This window comes from Hyperolius riggenbachi, chromosome 12 (assembly GCF_040937935.1).
Source record: "Hyperolius riggenbachi isolate aHypRig1 chromosome 12, aHypRig1.pri, whole genome shotgun sequence".
In the NCBI taxonomy this organism is placed as follows: domain Eukaryota; kingdom Metazoa; phylum Chordata; class Amphibia; order Anura; family Hyperoliidae; genus Hyperolius; species Hyperolius riggenbachi.
Window position 1 is genome coordinate 171,123,617 of NC_090657.1, and position 18,713 is coordinate 171,142,329.

Genomic DNA, 18,713 nt, shown 5'->3' on the forward strand with positions numbered 1-18,713 from the left:
AAAACGAGGGCCGCAGAGCCCCCAAATCGCCCAAGGGGCAATCCCCCGGCATTTCCTGGAAGGGGCAGAGCTTTCAGCTTCAGCTCTGCCCCTCCTGACGTCAATCGTGGCGCATTGCTGCCTCTGCCCGCCCCTCTCACTCTTCCTTCACAGAGAGGGGCGGAGAGAGGCGGCGATCCGTGCGGAGATTGACGTCAGGAGGGGCAGAGCTGAAGCTGAAAGCTCTGCCCCTTCCAGGAAATGCCGGCGGATTGCCCCCGGGCAATTTGGGGGCTCTGCAGCCCTCGTTTAGCGGCGGGATGTGGCGGATTACTTGGGAGCACTGAAGCGAACTATAAGGAAGCTTTTGCTGGTGCGGGCCACAAAATATTGTATCGAGGGCCGCAAATGGCCCGCGGGCCGCGAGTTTGAGACCCCTGCATTACACTGTCCAGTCATCTGCTGGAGCCAGATCACCTGCCAGGACTAAAGATGTCACCACCAGTGACACATTTCAGAATGTAAATCAGGGAGAGGAGAGATTTTACAATAAGCCATTTTATTCATTGTTATTTTCACTACAAGCCTTCTTTGAAGGGAACCTAAACTGAGAGGGATATGGATGTTTCCTTTTAAACAATACCAGTTGCCTGGCAGTGCTGCTGATCCATTTGGCTGCAGCAGTGGCTGAATAACACCAGAAACAAGCATGCAGCTAATCCAGTCTGACTTCAGTCAGAGCACCGATCTGCATGTTTGTTGAGGGGCTGTGGCTAAAAGTAGAGGCAAAGTATCAGCAGGAGAGTCAGGTAACTGGTATAATTTATATAAGTATATAATATGGTATAAGGGAAAATCCACATCCTTCTCAGTTTAGGTTCCCTTTAAGTCTTGGCTAGATGACATACGTGATTCTCAAGAAACGAGACCTGTTCATACTGGACTATGTAACTAGGCTCACAGAGAGTAGAAAGGTACAGTGAAGAAGTATTTTGTAATGTTTTAATTATCAGTATAAGATTATAGCTTTCTAATTGCTTTGCCTCATGACAATAAGCTGCTGTCTTCTGGCACCATAAAAGTATCAAATAAAACAGCCTTATGGTAAAAAGAGGAACTTAAGGCAAAGCATAAACAGAGAGCCTTGTATTCACATATACTGGAGCGACCTTGCGGCCTATTCATACATGGACAAATCGGCTATCTGCCAGGAAAATATGTTACTTTTTAAAATATAATAGTATTCTCCACAATTATGAAAGAGTGGAGCAACTTAAAAGCACTACATCTTTTCATAGTAAAAGCCACTGTTATCAGTGACGTTATTTATAGGATTTTATGTGCCCACTGCCACATTCACAAAAAGATGGACCATCTAGCTGAGACTTTCATAGGGTCCATGAGAATGCCACTTTGATGGTGGTATATCCCATAGGAAATGCTTTAGGGCGATGGTGTTTGGTGTATTCCTGTTTGCCACGCTTGCCCTTACTGGAACTTTGCAGATAACGATATGCTGAGAGGATTATTGAGTTTAGCAATATTCAGTGCAAATGAATGTGGTCTCTACCACCATTTTAGGTGGTTTACGGTACTGCAGTTCTGCGTGGAACCAAGCACCACTTCTTTTTTGTGGTTTTCATATAGCTTTAGATGCTGCCATGTTCCCCCTCCCCTTCTAGCTGCACATTATTTATCCAGGAGAAGGTGTGAAGATAGCATTTGTGACTTCTTTAAACTCTTTGAAACACAGTGTCCAATCCACCCTCTGCCCCTGCTGATGAAAGCTTTTTGTTTGCTCTCTGCTAATGTGTGCAATAAAATAATTACATCAGTCCTGATCTGCCTGAAACTTCTGCGGTTGGGCAGGCCACAGAAGTAGTAGGAAAAAGGATAATAAAGGCCTCTGCTAAAATTTTAAATGTAAAAAAAGTAGTTTTTTTCTGGGTGCTAAAAATGGTGCTCGTTTTACTTTGATGAGTCCACCACTTTGGGGCAAACCTTAGGGCTTGCCTTGCAGTGCTAGAGTCCCAGGTTTGAGACTCGAGAGATACAAGCAGAATGGCCAGACTGCTTTGAGCCTACAGTATATCAGATTACTGCTCTTTACAACAATGGTGAGCAGAAAAACATCTCAGAATGCACAGGATGTTGCACCACTTTGTGTTCCACTCTGGTCACTAAAGAACAGAAAGCCGAGGCCAGGGTTGGTACAGGCTCACCACAACAGGACAGCTGAAGACTGGAGAAATGTAGCCTGGTCTGAGGAACCTGGACTTCTGCTGAGGCACGCACAATGGGGGTCAGAACTTAACGATGGTAACAACAGCCAATCTGCCTTGTGTCAGCAGTCCAGGCATATGGCAAAACTTGCAGAAACTGTGTGATGTCAATATGTCACCATGGAACAAGATCTCAGATTGTTTCCAACACCTTGTTGAAAAAACTGGAATTAAGCTATGTACACACGTGCAATTAAAATCGATATACTTGAGCGATTGCCAATCAATGGCAGATGCATTGTGCGACATACCGAATGACTCATCAAACCATGAAGGTATATAGTAGACAACAATGGTTTGAAATGAATTGGAAATGACAGACACCTGTAAAGAATGGATTGTTTAACATGGAAGAACATTCTTTCCGGAAGCATCATTGCGGAAATGCCGGCTTTGCACAAGCGCACTTCGTGCAAAGATTTTTTCAGCATCTAACGTCACCTCCATTTGCGAACAACAAAGCATGATAATCGCCTGGAAATATCAGTCACGTCCGATTGCTCAGCATGGCCGAGTTTGTTTCACTTCTTATTAGTGCACGATTTGAGAATGATCCATATTTCATCGCTACTTTATCATTGGTTTCCAACTATTTTAATCCAGCGGGTGTACAAAGAATTAGTTTGAGGGCATTGGGGGCCCTACCCATTATTTGTACAACTAGCATGATGTTCCTGATAACTTGCTCAGCGAGTGTATATTTCAGTACTGAACGAAACATCTATAAAGCGCTTTTCTTTCATAGGACCCAAAGCGCATAAGCTTGTCTCAAATCAGTACATAGCGATGTGTACAGGGGAAAAAGTTATGTTGTCATCAATGCCAGAGTAAACAGGTAGCTTTTCAGTTTTGAGTTAAACGTGTTGGAGCTGTCTTGCTTAAGTTTGGCAAGGCATTCCACAGGATAGGGGCAGCATGACAGAAAGCTCTGGATCCAAAGGTTTTTAGTTGGATTCTGGGGGTAGTCAAGTAATTGGATCCGTTTGATCTGAGGTTGTAGGAGGTGTAACGCAGTTGCAACAAATCTATCCCATGCCTAGGTTGTATAGGGGCTTAAATGTTAGCATGCCAATTTTGAAAAGGATTTTCCATTTTATGGGTAGCCAATGTAAGGAGCAAAGGATGGCCAGTGTAGGAGGGGAACATAGTTGGCAATGATTGACAAGTCACCTGTACCCTTTCACAGTGTCTGTAGTCCACTTGGAAAGTACCCAGAACAAAGTCTGAAGTCAAAGTGCCAGAAGCATTGCTCATTGTCTTAAGACACAAGGAATGTTTTCTTTTGTGTGTGTCACAAGAGCCAGGCCATCACACAGTATGTCATGCTTCAACTCTGACCCGTCAAGTCACCAAAACATGATCAGACAATAACTACTGTTACAATAACAATGGCCTATTTTGATATCTCCTTGGGAATCCCCACAAACAAAGCTCCAGAGGTATTTGCTTGGAGACAAACGCCAAATTATAGGTTCTGTTTGCTGGAACACTTCAGAGGTCCGCCGGGGGTTTCAGCAGACCACTCCTCGTACTCAGCAGAAAGCCCCAATTGACCCAGATTCCAGTAAATGTTATGTGGTGCAAGCAGCGATTTTAGCTGTCTTGGAATTTTAGCCAAGGACTTAATTTCTGTAAGAAAAAAAAGGTCTCTTCTGTTCTGCAATATGTTCTGCAGGGAAGACAAGAGTCTGTTACACAATACTGTTTCCTCACCTCACGTAGACATTGTTATGTATAACAAAACTAAATCTGATGCTGAACACACAGATCTCCCATCAGCTCTTCCTTTACTGTAACTGCTACAGGCTGAGGAAAACACTGCTCAACAGACTTCTATTATCCACATCTAGGAACGTTTTTTTTTTTTTCATTAACCACTTCCCTACCCTGGTCATTTTCACAGTTCAACTCAGCTCTGATTACTTTGGCTATAACTTTATTAATAATTATCACAACTCTGTGACCAATTTGCCCATTTCTCCACAGACAAAGTCTCCGCTATAAGGTCCGCCATCCAACTTACAGCATCTGAGCCTAGTATAGAGCCGAAAACCATTAGCAGAGACAACGTAACACCTTGGTCAAACTTCAAAGAAATTGATGAAGAAGTCACATCAAGCATCCTCCTTCACCCAGTGCCGGGACAAGCTTCTCCAGCAACAGAGGCACAGGTTCCAAAGTGCCCCCCCCCCAAGTAAATAAGCTCAGTATTCCCACTATTCAAAGTCGTCGTCCCCATTACATCAGGGTGACTAGATGTCTCCTCAGTACCGTAGTGGGGGTAGTAGAGTATTGAGGAGACAGCTAGTCACCTTATCTGCCATGTGTAGCGCCGCTCCAGCCTCTGCTTCTGCCCAGCCCTGTCCTCAAGGAAACCTGGATTAAATTCCGTAACATGAACAAGATTATGAAAAGATATAAGGCAGAGTTATGGAATGCATGTATACTGGTAAAGACCTAGTGCAAAGGAGGAGAAGACTTCCTAATGAAAGATTCTGATTAGACGCCCGGAGAAATTACTCCATGTCTCCACCTGCTTCGCTCTACATTTACTCTGATTCGCCTTGCTCTGGTTACGACAAATCTTTCCCAACATGTGGGCAGACAAGCTGCACTGTGAACAAGAGAGACAATTGCTGCTCCAGGTAACAACTTTCTTAACGCCAGATTTAATAAATCAGCAGGGCTTATACACACCATGCAATTTTCTCATCATATTAACCACTTCACCACTGAGGGGTTTTACCCCCTGACCACCAGAGCAATTTTCACCTTTCAGCGCTCCTTCCATTCATTCGTCTATAACTTTATCATTACTTATCGCAATGAAATGAACTATATCTTGTTTTTTCCGCCACCAATTAGGCTTTCTTTAGGTGGGACATTATGCCAAGAATTATTTTTTTCTAAATGTGTTTTAATGGGAAAATAGGAAAAATGTGGGGAAAAAAAAAATTATTTTTCAGTTTTCGGCCATTATAGTTTTTAAATAATGCATGCTACTGTAATTAAAACCCATGAAATTTATGTGCCCTTTTGTCCCGGTTATAAAACCGTTTAAATTATGTCCCTATCACAATGTTTGGCGCCAATATTTCATTTGGAAATAAAGGTGCATTTTTTTCAGTTTTGCGTCCATCCCTAATTACAAGCCGATAGTTTATAAAGTAACAGTGTTATACCTTCTTGACTTAAATATTTAAAAAGTTCAGTCCCTAAGGTAACTAATTATGTATTTTTTTTAATTGTAAATTTTTGAATTTTTTTTTAATTACAAAAAAAAAAAAAATGGGGAGTGTGGGAGGTAATGAGTTAATTTTTTGTGTAAAAGTCATTTATTTGTATGTGAAAAATGTGTAGGGTGTAGTTTACTATTTGGCCACAAGATGGCCACAGTAACTTTTTGCTTTATTGCGACCTCCAAGCCTCCTTCCGGAAGCTTGGAGGAAGAATAAGGAGGCTGGACACGTGAGTTTCTTCTCACAATGATCGCGCTGCCCATAGGAGAGCAGCGGGTCATTGTGGGGCTTAGATCAACGAACGGGAATGGATTTTCCCGTTCATTGATCTCCGGGCGAGCGGGCGGCGGCGGTTTTACTAGCGGCGGGCGGCGTGTTTACGAGCGGGAGCGCGGACAGCGTCGGGAACGCGGAAAGTACGTGTTTCTCCGTCCCTGGTTTTTAAAGGATGGAAAAAGGGGCGGAGAAATACGTACGCGCGGGGGTAAAGTGGTTAAAGGGAAATTTCCTATCAACCTATAATTTCTTGCATGTCTAATCTGCTTCCTGAAGAGAGGAAGGGATCGATTTTGACATGAGTACTGCACAAAATCAATCCCTTTCTCAATCATAAGCAGCTGGGACATGCTAGAAATTATCGAAAGATGTAAAATTTCCCATCCATCTGACAGAAAAAATGTATAGTGTGTATCAGACATATGACAGATATCAAGTGGAACTGCAGCTTCGACAGAACTCGGCGTACACTAGCAGTAAGTTTTCAGGGCCTTTCTAATGGCTGATATACACCATGCAATTTCCTGTCACATAGACAGGTAAATTGATAATTTCTAATAGGTCCAATCTGATTGCCGATAGTTTTTTTCTGATCAGTTTTGTAAGGTCGATCAGAAAATCGATCAGAAAAATGATCATACTTCAGATTGAACCTGTCAGAAATGATCTAATCGACACGTCTGTTTGACGGGAAATTGCATGGTGTGTACCAGGCATAAAAGTGGGCATTAACAATAGGATTCTCCAGGCGATGGATCGTCCAATTCGATCATAATATCGATTGGAAACTATCGTTCAGGCCCACTAATGAAAAGAAAGCTGCTATGCAATTCAATCAGATTAATGGAACAGATCCAAAAAATAGATCAATTCCATCAATCTGTTCAAATTGCATAGTGGCTGATATTACAATCGACTACAAAAGACTGAATGATCAATAGAGCTGCTAAAGGCCTGTACACACGCTGGATTGTAGACAGCTGAGGCAGCTGATAATAACTGCCTCTGCTAATAATCTGGCATTTGTACGTTGGGCAATATCAATCTAGTGTCAGTGTATACCATCCTTAAAGTGCACCTGAAACCTTATAGATTAAATTATACTTATCTGAGGTTTTCTCCAGCTCCATGTACTCCGTAGGCTACCTCGCCTCCTCCCCGTCCCCTCCATCATTCTACAGTCTTCTCAGGGAATATGTACAATTGCCGCCAGTCGCACTGAACTGTGTTAATGTGGCTGCGCACTCACATTGCCATTACATTCCTGTAACTCATGGTGACTGGACATATTACCGGAGAAGACTGTAGAATAATGGGGCAGCCGGAGAGGACGGCGAGGGAGCCTATGGAGTACATAGGGCTGGAGGAAACCCCAGGTAAGTGTAAATTCATCTATTTATAAGGTCTCAGATTTTGAGACAACTGGAGCAAAGTTGACCACAAGATACAGAAAGACCTGTGGTAGCATGTATCAGCTGAAATCCGACTAGTTGCTCTGGGCAACTACAACAGTATTCTTGCCAGCAGTCTTGAGGACTGAACTGGCCCAGTCTGCCCAGGGCATGCCACACTTGGTGCAGCTAATTGCCATCCTGTCCAGCACCCTCTCCTTGCTGCCAGCATAAATTTCTAGCACTGCATTCCCAGTGATGACCCAGCCCCATCATAACCAGTCTGTCTTTCTCTGCTGTTCTCAGCTGCTTGTCACGGTCCAGTAACTCCAGGATGTTGCTGGCTTCTTCCACCCTCAGGAAGCTGAGAAGTGAGGACTAGCGTCTCCATTCCCTGGTTATTCATCATGTCGCTGGCCAAAAAGAACTTTCACTTCGGATGGGGGAGGCAGCATTTAATTAGCATCACGCAGGCTGGGCTCTGCTACTGAATGCAGCCAGTCTGCATCCACAACTCATGCTGTACTACAGGGCACCTTTACCCGGAACCCCCTTTAGCTGTCATCTCTTTGATAACAGCGCTGGCCACTTATGATGACACAGAGGGGGGCGGGTACAGGAAGTTTTTCGGGTGAAAAAAATATGCGGTGCTACAAGATGAAGATACAGGGACTCATGCAACTGCCAGGCGAGCAGCCGTTCTTTGCCCTGTTCCAGACGGGCATGTGAGGAGAGCGGAAAGGAGGCAGGCAGCCGGGCGTGTGAAAAAAGCAGAGAGGAGGTGGGCAGCTGGCCATGTGAGGATAGCGGGGAGGTGGAGGGCAGGCATGCATGTAGAGGGGAGAGGAATGCGCCCTCACGGCACTGTGCCCAGAGGCTGGTGCCTGTCCAGCCTCTGCTTCGTCCCGGCCCTGCCTTCACCTCCGCCTAACTACCTGTGACCTGGATCCTGGCCCAACACAGTTCATGTTGAACTGCCCCGACCTGTTCGTACCGGTATTCCTCAAAATTGTTAACTGTTCCTTACAATCAGGGATATTTCCTGCTTTACTGAAGGAAGCAATCATCAGGCCTCTCCTCAAAAAACCCTCCATGGACCCTGATGCAATGACCAGCTACAGACCTGTCTCTAACCTCCCCTTTCTGGGCAAGCTAATTGAAAAAGCTGTCTACCTCCAGCTGGAAGCCAAAATCCTACAAAACAACAGTTATGACCAATTCCAGTCTGGCTTCAGGAAACACCACAGCACTGAAACTGCCCTCATCCAAATATGCAACCACCTGCTCATGGTAAGAGACAGAGGAGAGTGCTCGATCCTCATACTGCTAGACCTTTCTGCTCCTTTGATACAGTTGACCATGACATCTAGATAAACAGGCTACAGGAATACTGCGGCATTGATGGCATAGTTCTTCAGTGGTTCCAATCCTTCTTGAGTGGCAGAACCCACAAAGTATCCATGGGGCCCTTCCTGTCCACCCCTGTATCACTTAAATATGGGGTGCCCCAGGGCTCAATCCTCTCTCCCCTGCTTTTCACGATTTACATGATACCGCTTGGAAAACTAATCCAAATACATGGCCTGACATACCACTGCTATGCAGACTACACCCAACTATATCTTTCCTTCAAGCCTGGTGTGACAGACCCAACTCGAACTATAAACGCCTGCTTACGTGAACTACAGCAATGGATGAATGACAACTGGCTGAAACTAAATGCAGACAAAACTGAAGTCCTTCTGATTGGAGGGCAGAGCATGATAACAAAACAACTTAACTTGCAGTCGTCACCACTGGGAATAGGAGGCACGGATCTACGCAGCTCTAATCATGTGTGTAGCCTGGGAGTTCTAATTGATGGGAATTTAAACTTCAGAACTCAAATCTCTGCTGTGGTGAAATCATCCTATTTTCACCTGAAGAACATTGCAAAAATCAAGCGCCTCATCCCCCCAGAAGATCTGCCAACCTTAGTCCATGCCTTCATCACATCCCGACTGGACTACTGTAATGCTCTCTACACTGGCCTTCCAAAAAAGGTCTTGTACCGCCTACAGCTGATACAGAATACTGCTGCCAGACTGCTAACCAACCAACTCCGTCACTGCCACATAACGCCAGTCCTGCACTCCCTTCACTGGCTACCTATAGAATGGAGGGTCCTATTCAAGATCGGCCTACTGACATTTAAATCCCTGAATAATCTAGGTCCTGAATACATGAAAGATATGTTGCAGCTGCGTAGCAATCCCCGCATTCTCAGATCCACAGGTTCTATTAATCTAGTCATACCCAGAGTCCATTTGGAAACTTTTGGTCCCAGAGCCTTCTGTCATGCTGCCCCTACGTTTTGGAACTCCTTACCTCAACAGATCAGGACAGCTCCATCCCTGGTCGTGTTTAAATCCAGACTGAAAACCCAACTGTTCAGTTTGGCATTTGCAGAAATATAACTTCTGTTGTGTGAACACTTCATCCTACTACCAATTACTGAATCTGAGAGAGCCTAAGCACTTTGAGTCCTATGGGAGAAAAGCGCTATAGAATTGTTATTGTTTTGTACATATTGTTTTTTCTTTCAGGACAGATTAGGTTTTTTTGTGGTTGAGATTTGTTTTTAGTAACTACCTTATTTTCTAAGCATTTTAAAACGAAAATAAGGAAAAAGTGAAACAATACACAATGTATCCTTTCATACAGTATAGCGTTAAGGCAGTGGTTCACAACCTTTTTGGAGTCGTGACACATCAAACCAAACGTTCAGATCTCCGTGACACGTAGACTAAATGCATGTAATGAGAGACAGCGTTTCCCCACTAAATGCACATAAGAGACAGCTTTTCACCAGTAAATGCACATAAGAGACAGCTTATCACCGGTAAATGCACATAATAAGAGACCTCTTTTCACCAGTAAATGCACATAAGAGACCTCTTTTCACCAGTAAATGCACATAATAAGAGACCCTCTTTTCACCAGTAAATGCACATAAGAGAGCTTTTCACCAGTAAATGCACATAATGACAAACAGCTAGTTGTCCCCAGTATATGTAGCCAGGGATATTTGTGCCCAGTATATGTAGCCAGAGGTATATGTGCCCAGTATATGTAGCCAGGGGTATATGTGCCCAGTATATGTAGCCAGGGGTATATGTGTCCAGTATATGTAGCCAGGGGTATATATCCCCAGTATATGTAGCCAGGGGTATATATGCCCAGTATATGTAGTCAGGGGTATATATGCCCAGTATATGTAGTCAGGGGTATATATGCCCAGTATATGTAGTCAGGTGTATATGTCCCCAGTATATGTAGTCAGGTGTATATGTCCCCAGTATATGTAGCCAGGGGTATATGTGCCCAGTATATGTAGCCAGGGGTATATGTGCCCAGTATATGTAGTCAGGTGTATATATGCCCAGTATATGTAGCCAGGGGTATATGTCCCCAATATATGTAGCCAGGGGTATATGTGCCCAGTATATGTAGTCAGATGTATATATGCCCAGTATATGTAGCCAGGTGCCCCCCCTCCCCCCCCCCCAGGAGGAGAGAGCGAGGGCAGGGTGCTCTCCTCCTTAAACGAAGTGCGGTGGCTGGCAGAGGGGCGGAACTTACCTTCAGTGTTCTCCGTCTGGTCTCGTCGCAGGCGCGGGATGATTTGCCACTACTCTGGTCTGATCCAGACCAGAGCAGAGGCTGCGGCACCAGAACTTCCGGCGCTTGGAGCGACACTGAAGGTAAGTCTCGCCCGCTGCAAACGCCTGACCGCAGTTAGCTCCGGAGGAGAGAGCGAGGAAGGGAGAGCACTCTAAGGTGAGAGAAGGAGGGGGGGGGGGGGGAGATGGCCCCCTTCTCCACCGCTGCCCACAGCTCTCCCTCCACTGCGCTGCTTTCCTCCGAGAGCACTGCGACACATACCCGAAGCTGCCGCGACACATGCATGTGGCGCGGCACATGGGTTGGGAACCACTGCGTTAAGGTAAACCGTTCTATTGTACATTAAACCCACACATTTTATTTGTCTATCCCTTCTATTTAAGCAGTTCATTTGTTTTGCTAATGTATTAGATGTAACAAAAGTAATGTATACAATCAGCTGCTGTCTGCTCCTGGAATGTGTATTTTACACTTTTTTACTAATTAACTCTGCCATTGAATTCCCTGGGAGAATATGAGGGGTTTGTGGTCATTCCTTTAGAACTCTGTAATGATGTTATCAGGTCACAGATAAATAAACAGTGTTATCTAAGCTTTTGTAGGTAGGAAAGTGCAGAGATTTATTTTCACGTCATCTGGACAGAAACTGGTTAATGTGCACATTTAAAGAAAAAAAGTTCAATACAGAAGAATCTCGTTATAGTAAACTCTGATGTAGTAAACTCGGTCTTCAAGTCCCAGCAACTGTGTCTGTATAAATATACAATATATGACCAATTTTGATATAGTAAACATCTGGTATAGTAGACTACTTTTCCTGGTCCCTTGGAGTTTATTATATAGGGATTCTACTGTACTTATGGACAGGGAAGGCTCTGGATTATATAGGCTCTGTTGTACCCCTCGTTCAAGCGCCGTCACCACGGGGTGAGCCGAATGACCACTCACCCTGCTGCTGCTCAAATTCCTGGCGGCGTTAATTACTATACTCCCTTCGAGGCCTCACAACTCTGAGGGAGGAGTCATTTGGGGTCCGGCGATCCCTGGAACCCCGAATTACCTGTACGCAAGCTGCAGACTATAACACTGCTGCTATAGCGGCACCCAAATCAGGCACTATGCGGCCGGCGCCGAAACTACCTGCTTCACCTTAAAGATCCCATGTATACTATAAAGAAGAGGAGGAGCACCAATCCTACTCATTAGGGTGTATTAGAGACTACACAAGCATTACAGGCATGCTAGATACAGTACAGATAGAGATACCAGCCTTACAGCCGTTTTGTGGTATTACCGCTTCCTCTGAGACCAAGATATGTAGATACCTATCTTGGTCTCAGTACCGCTCTACAGTATGCATTGAATCCTCATACGTGAGCACAATCCATGGGAAGTGATACACAGCTCAATTCTAAAGCCAGCATTTAGTGGCGACCACTCTGCTCAACATTGGTGACCTTAAAGATCCCCCTTTATATTTTGGATTTTTCATCCGAATACGGACAGCTTTGTGCTACAGGGCAGGCCTGAACCCTACTGGTGCACCTGCACAGTATGGCCACGCTCACACTCGAACAGGTGCGCAGCCAGAGTGGTGAAGTGGGTCCCTGCCAACCACGGAGGGGTGACGGAGGATCGGGGATGCCTCTGGACCCCTGCCAACTACGGAAGGGTGACGGAAGAGCAGCGATGCCTCTGGACCCCTGCCAACCACGGAGGGGTGACGGAGGATCGGGGATGCCTCTGGACCCCCTGCCAACCACGGAGGGGTGACAGAGGATCGAGGATGCCTCTTGACCCCTGCCAACCACAGAGGGGTGACAGAGAATCGAGGATGCCTCTGGACCCCCTGCCAACCACGGAGGGTTGACAGAGGATTGAGGATGCCTCTGGACCCCCTGCCAACCACGGAGGGGTGACAGAGGATCGAGGACGCCTCTGGACCCCCTGCCAACCACGGAGGGGTGACGGAGGATCGAGGACGCCTCTGGACCCCCTGCCCACCATGGAGGGGTGACGGAGGATCGAGGACGCCTCTGGACCCCCTGCCAACTACGGAAGGGTGACGGAAGAGCGGCGATGCCTCTGGACCCCTGCCAACCACGGAGGGGTGACGGAGGATCGGGGATGCCTCTGGACCCCCTGCCAACCACGGAGGGGTGACGGAGGATCGAGGATGCCTCTGGACCCCCTGCCAACCACGGAGGGGTGACGGAGGGTCGAGGACGCCTCTGGACCCCCTGCCAACCACGGAGGGGTGACGGAGGATTAGGGATACCTCTGGACCCCTGCCAACCATGGAGGGGTGACGCAGGATTGGGGATGCCTCTGGACCCCTGCCAACCACAGAGGGGTGACGGAGGATTGGGGATGCCTCTGGACCCCTGCCAACCACGGAGGGGTGATGTAGGAGCGGGGATGCCTTTGGACCCCTGCTTTGAAGGAATACAATAAACAAACTGCTCTGCACATGCCGTTCTTTTCTCCTGGTTGACTCAAAAGCACCAGAGTTGCAGCCACTAGGACGCGCTCTATAGGCAGCAGAAGTGTTAAGGAGTCTTGCCATAAGTCTCCTTACTGAAGAGGTGCTGGTTTACTGAACTGGAAGAGCAGAGAGACTACAACCCTGGTCTCCTGTGTCAGAGGCAGAGCCCTTAACCACTACACTGTCCAACAGAGTTTATTGGGGTAAATAAGGAATTTCTATAATAACATCGCATTCTCTTTCTCAGTCACAAGTTTCCCCTATTCACACTGCGCGCTGCAGAGCAATTATTGTGCCACTGGGCGGCTCTCACTTTGCAAATGCGTTTTTCAGCGGAAAAAAAAAACAAGAAGCAGGGGGAAAAAAAAAATTTACGCATTGAACCAGTAATGCGTAAAAATGTATGTGTTAATGTTCCTGCACTAGCGGGAATGCGTAAAAATGTACGCAATGCGTCCCGCCGACCTCCGAGGTCGGCAAGCTGCCAGCGGGGGACTGGAGCAGCAATGAGTGACTATGAGGGCACAGGATGGCTGCATGGGGCTGGTAGAAGCCCCAGGTAAGTGAAACTCATTTTTTTATTTTGCTTGGACATTCCCTTTAAGCAAAAGGCAGAGTTTCAGCCTTTTCTACCGCAGCCTCTAGTATGAAAGAGCCCTTAGAGAGGTTTTCTAAACATGCCTAGCGTTTTTTGAAGCGTTTTTGTGTAGCAGATTACAAATATTGTTACAGTAAAAGCGGTTACTGAACAGCTTCTGTAACAAAAACCGCTCTGATCTAGCGTTTTTCAGAGCAGTTTTCCACTTTCCTATACTTTAACATTGAGGCAGAAACACCTCAGAAATCTACAAAATGCTGCAGGACCTGAATTTGCGTTTGTGGAGAAAACAAACCGCTCTGGTGTGCACCATCCCATTCACTTTCATTAGCCAAGCGGTTTTCCCCCTGCAAGCGTTTTAAAAAAACGCTTCAGAACCGCTCTGGTGTGCACCAGCCCTTACAGCAGTGTGAAAAGGGCATGGTGATTACTAGGTTAATTACAGCACCCTTGCGATTGGCAAATCACGTCTGGTCCAGGAATCAGATCTAAACACGGCCAGTGGAAATTGGCCCTTCTGCATGCATGCATGCATACTGGTTATGTTAAACAGACCGGCGCAGCTACAGAGGAAGATATATATATAAATTCAACCTTTCCATAAAGGATACCCGAAGTGACATTTGACATGATGAGATAGACATGTGTATGTACAGTGCCTAGCACACAAATAACTATGCTGTGTTCCTTTTTTTTCTCTGCCTGAAAGAGTTAAATATCAGGTATTTAAGTGGCTGACTCAGTCCTGACTCAGACAGGAAGTGACTACAGTGTGACCCTCACTGATAAGAATTTCCTCTTTTTATCTCTTTCTTACTCTCAGAAGCCATTTTCTGCTAGGAAAGTGTTTTATAGTTGGAATTTCTTATCAGTGAGGGTCACACTGTAGTCCCTTCCTGTCTGAGTCAGGACTGAGTCAGCCACTTACATACCTGATATTTAACTCTTTCAGGCAGAGAAAGAAAAAAGGGAACACAGCATAGTTATTTGTGTGCTAGGCACTGTACATACACATATCTATCTCATCATGTCACTTCGGGTATCCATTAAGGGAGGTTTATAATAGAGTGGGCTGATGGTGGGAGTACCCGGCAATACTTACAGTCGGGGGCTGCTCCCTAGCCCCCTGGGGCGTTTTGGATCCTCCATCTTCCCCCAAGGAAACCCGCAGGTGCTGCACCTTCAATCTCCTGCACTGGTGTTGTGCGCCTCAACCGCCACAATGCATGCTCGGAGATGCAGTCCCTCGACGTGAGTACATATCCTGGCCGGAAGATGCACTCGCATTGAAGGACCACATCTCCTGGCATGCATTGCAGCGGTCTATGTTGCGTAACAACGCAGAGAGCTTCAAAATGCTGCAGGTCTGCCTGCAGAAGATGGAAGGAGGAGCCCTGCAGGGGAAGCCATGCAAAGATAGTTAAAGCACACCCTCACCCCACTCTATGACAAACCTCTCTTATGGGAAGGTTCATTTTAACCTACGTAGGCGCTCAGTTCACTGAAAAAAAAAAAATGTAGCTAAGAAGTCAACCCTCCGGTGATGCAGCCTCAAACAAGTTTTTACTCAATTTAGACTTTGCCTCCCTCTGCAGGCTGAAACAGGTCACTGCAACTAGTCGTATTAAATCTCTGCCTAATATTTCTGCACCAAATTCTCCACTCTGTGCATGGGGGAAAAGAAAATATGTGGCCCCAGCGCCCCCCCCCCATCTACGGCCTCAGCCCCCGTCTGCATTGCCAATCTGTGGCCCCAGCCCCCTCCCCCATTTGTAGCCCCAGGCTCTCCCATCCGCACCACCCATCTGTGGTCCCAGCCCCCCTTTCTGCACCGCCAATCGGTGGTCCCTGCCCCCCTTTCTGCACCGCCAATCGGTGGTCCCAGCCTCCCTTTCTGCACCGCCAATCTGTGGTCCCAGCCTCCCTTTCTGCACTGCCAATCTGTGGTCCCAGCCCCCCCCCCCCGTCTGCACCGCCCATCTGTGGTCCCAGCCCCCCGTCTGCACCGCCCATCTGTGGTCCCAGCCCCCCCGTCTGCACCGTCCCCCTTGTCTGCACCGACAATCTGTGGTCCCAGCCCCCCCCCCCCCCCCTGCCCATCTGTGTTCCCAGCCCCTCTGTCTGCACCGCCCATCTGTGGTCCCAGCCCCCACTATCTTCACCGCCCATCTGTGCCCCCCTCCCCTGCACCACTCATCTTTGGCCCCAGCCCCCCCCCCCATTCCTCCCTCCTTCCCCCCTGTCTGCACCACCCATCTGTGGCCCCAGCCCCCCCCACATTCCTCCCCCCGCGTCTGCAACACCCATCTGTGGCCCCAGCCCCTGGTCCAACACTAAGCTACTATGGTGAGGAGGCAGGGTTACTCAGGTTCTTTTTATCTTTTAATCCCCAGTTACCTCTACGTCCTGCTTGTTTGCCAGCACTAAGATGGGAACTCCTTCCAGGGCCTCGCTGCTGATCATCTTTTCTGCAAGACAAAGACAGAAAATATAAAAGCCAAAGAGTATATTGTTAAATTCCTTTATACCTTAAACCAGCACCTATATTTACCAGTAACGGGTCTCTAACAATGATGCAAGATACTCGCAATAAGAATTTTGGCCCTGTTTCAAGATGCTGGCATTTTGCCCCAAATGCATAATAAAAATACCTCATGCCTAGTCTATGCTGCTCCTCACCATGTGCTGAAGAGTTCAGAACAGTCTGCACTGTCCTGTTACGTGGGGCACGCCGCTGATCACATGACTAAAGGGGACAGGGCTCCGCTGACTGGGGAAATTGGCTTTGTACAGAGATACAGCATTAAAGGGAACCTGAAACGACGGGAATGAAAGGTTTATACATACCTAAGGCTTCCTTTAGCTCCCTTCAGCCTGATCGCTCCCATGCCGCGGTCCAAGGCCTCCTAGACCCTCCAGTAGCAGCCCCATTCTCCGCTACCAGTCAGGGGTACTGTGCATGCATGGCCCGCCTGCGTGCGTGCGCCTTCCCGTCACCGGCGGCGCTCTGTGCCTGCAGTACTACTGCGCAGGTGCAGAAGCCTCCCAGCCGCGGGAGCGTGCTTAGCCGCACTGCTTCAACTGGCCGCGGAGAACAGGGCTGCTACCGTAGGACCTAGGAAGCTTTGGACCGCAGCATGGGAGCGATCTGCATGGAGGGGGCTGGAGGAAGCCCCAGGTATGCATAAACCTTTTAATTCCAGTTATCTCAAGTACACTTGAAGGGTTCCTTCCCACCAAGCCCATTGCTTTGCATCGCAAAAGATAAAAGGTATGCAATTCTATTCCTGTGGGGTTTTCACATCGATTGAGGCGCGGCCGGTTTCAATGTAGTAACATTAACCGGGCAACATGCACACCTACAATGGGAGTGAGAAATCCATTCATTGCACTCTATGCTTCACTGAATGGGCGCACCACAATGCTACCACTGTGTGATGCGGCTTTTTGGTCACGCTGCTGTGTGATTGGTTCCGTTTCTCTGTGAGATGATTGCAGTGCAGCATACTGAGTGTGAAAGGGCCTTAAAGAGGAACTTTACTGAATATAACTTGATCAACAAAATAGTTTTTGTTTTTATTTAACAGTATTCAATGTTTGGCCATTGTAAAATCTCACCTCGCCTCTATTTACTGTATCAGAGACACCCACATCTTTACTGCCAGCAAGGTGAATCACCGTGGAATGTTTTTTCCCCCTCTGTGAAAAGAGCTGGTACATCACCTGATCTCCCACAGTGCTTGGGGGCAGAAGGCTGAGTGACATCATTACATAGCAATGCATGGATATAAGAAGCGTTTGAGGCAAAAAAACAGGATAATGAAACTCTCTGCAACCGCCTATTGCAGGATGGTGGCTACCGAATGGCTCTCTTGTTCCTCAGTCACACATATGGTGTGACCTTGCAAGGAGCGAGATTTGCAGGAAATAAGCGCTCGCGTTCCCTGCAGTATACACAGGGGGCCACCGCGATCAGCCTGTCAGCCTGCGATTGGAGCTGGGAGGCTGTTATTATATTTAAAATCATTAAAAAAATGTATACAGTGCTGTGATCTAGCGCAGTGCTGTACAAACAACAGCCTTGTCACTAAACTGTCCCTCGGAGCAGTTCACAATCTAAACCCTATCATAGGCATATGCCTATGTATGTAATGTGTAGTGTATGTAACGTAGTCTAGGGCTAATTTAGGGGGGGGGGAGGGGAATAAAAGAAATAGGGTTTAAAAAAATTTTTTTTTTTAAATTAATACAAAAAAAAAATGCACGGCATCAAATACCACCAAAAGAAAGCTCTATTAGTGAGAAGAAAAGAAGAAAAGGAGGTAAAATTCATTTGGGTGCTAAGTTGTATGACCGAGCAATAAACCGTTAAAGCTGTGCAGTGCTTGTAAAAAAAAAAGCCTGGTCACTGAGGGGGGGTTAAACTTCTGGTCCTCAAGTGGTTAGGTAAAAATGGGTATCCTGAATAATTTGCTACGTTTGGCTAAATTTGCAGTAGCGTTAAATCCTGGTGTTTCCCGGTCATACCATTCCCAGGAATACACTGGGCGTTTCTACTACAAAGGCTTTTTTTGGCAGCATTTGCTTTAGTACTTCACCTTTGATCAGCGTCGCATCTGGTGGGTACTGGGTTCAAATACCGTACCTGCCTTGAATGGGAAAACCCCAGAAATTATGCATTATTTGAGTAACAGAGAGGTTGATGTACTAAACACTGGTAATATTGCCATTAATACCACCAGCAGTGTATCGCACATTACACAACTAGTGCGACCTGCGTTATAAGGTTAATGTGAGCAT

At 46.7% G+C, this 18,713-nt stretch overlaps 1 protein-coding gene across 1 annotated transcript in view; it reads right to left on the bottom strand.

Annotated features, from left to right (window-relative positions):
* Window positions 1-18,713, bottom strand: part of ARFRP1 (ADP ribosylation factor related protein 1) — a 38,895-nt gene that overhangs the window by 8,504 nt on the left and 11,678 nt on the right. Inside the window, exon 6 of the mRNA XM_068263500.1 lies at window positions 16,311-16,381. Coding sequence (XP_068119601.1) covers window positions 16,311-16,381 — 71 coding nt within the window. The remainder of the gene's footprint in view (window positions 1-16,310; window positions 16,382-18,713) is intronic.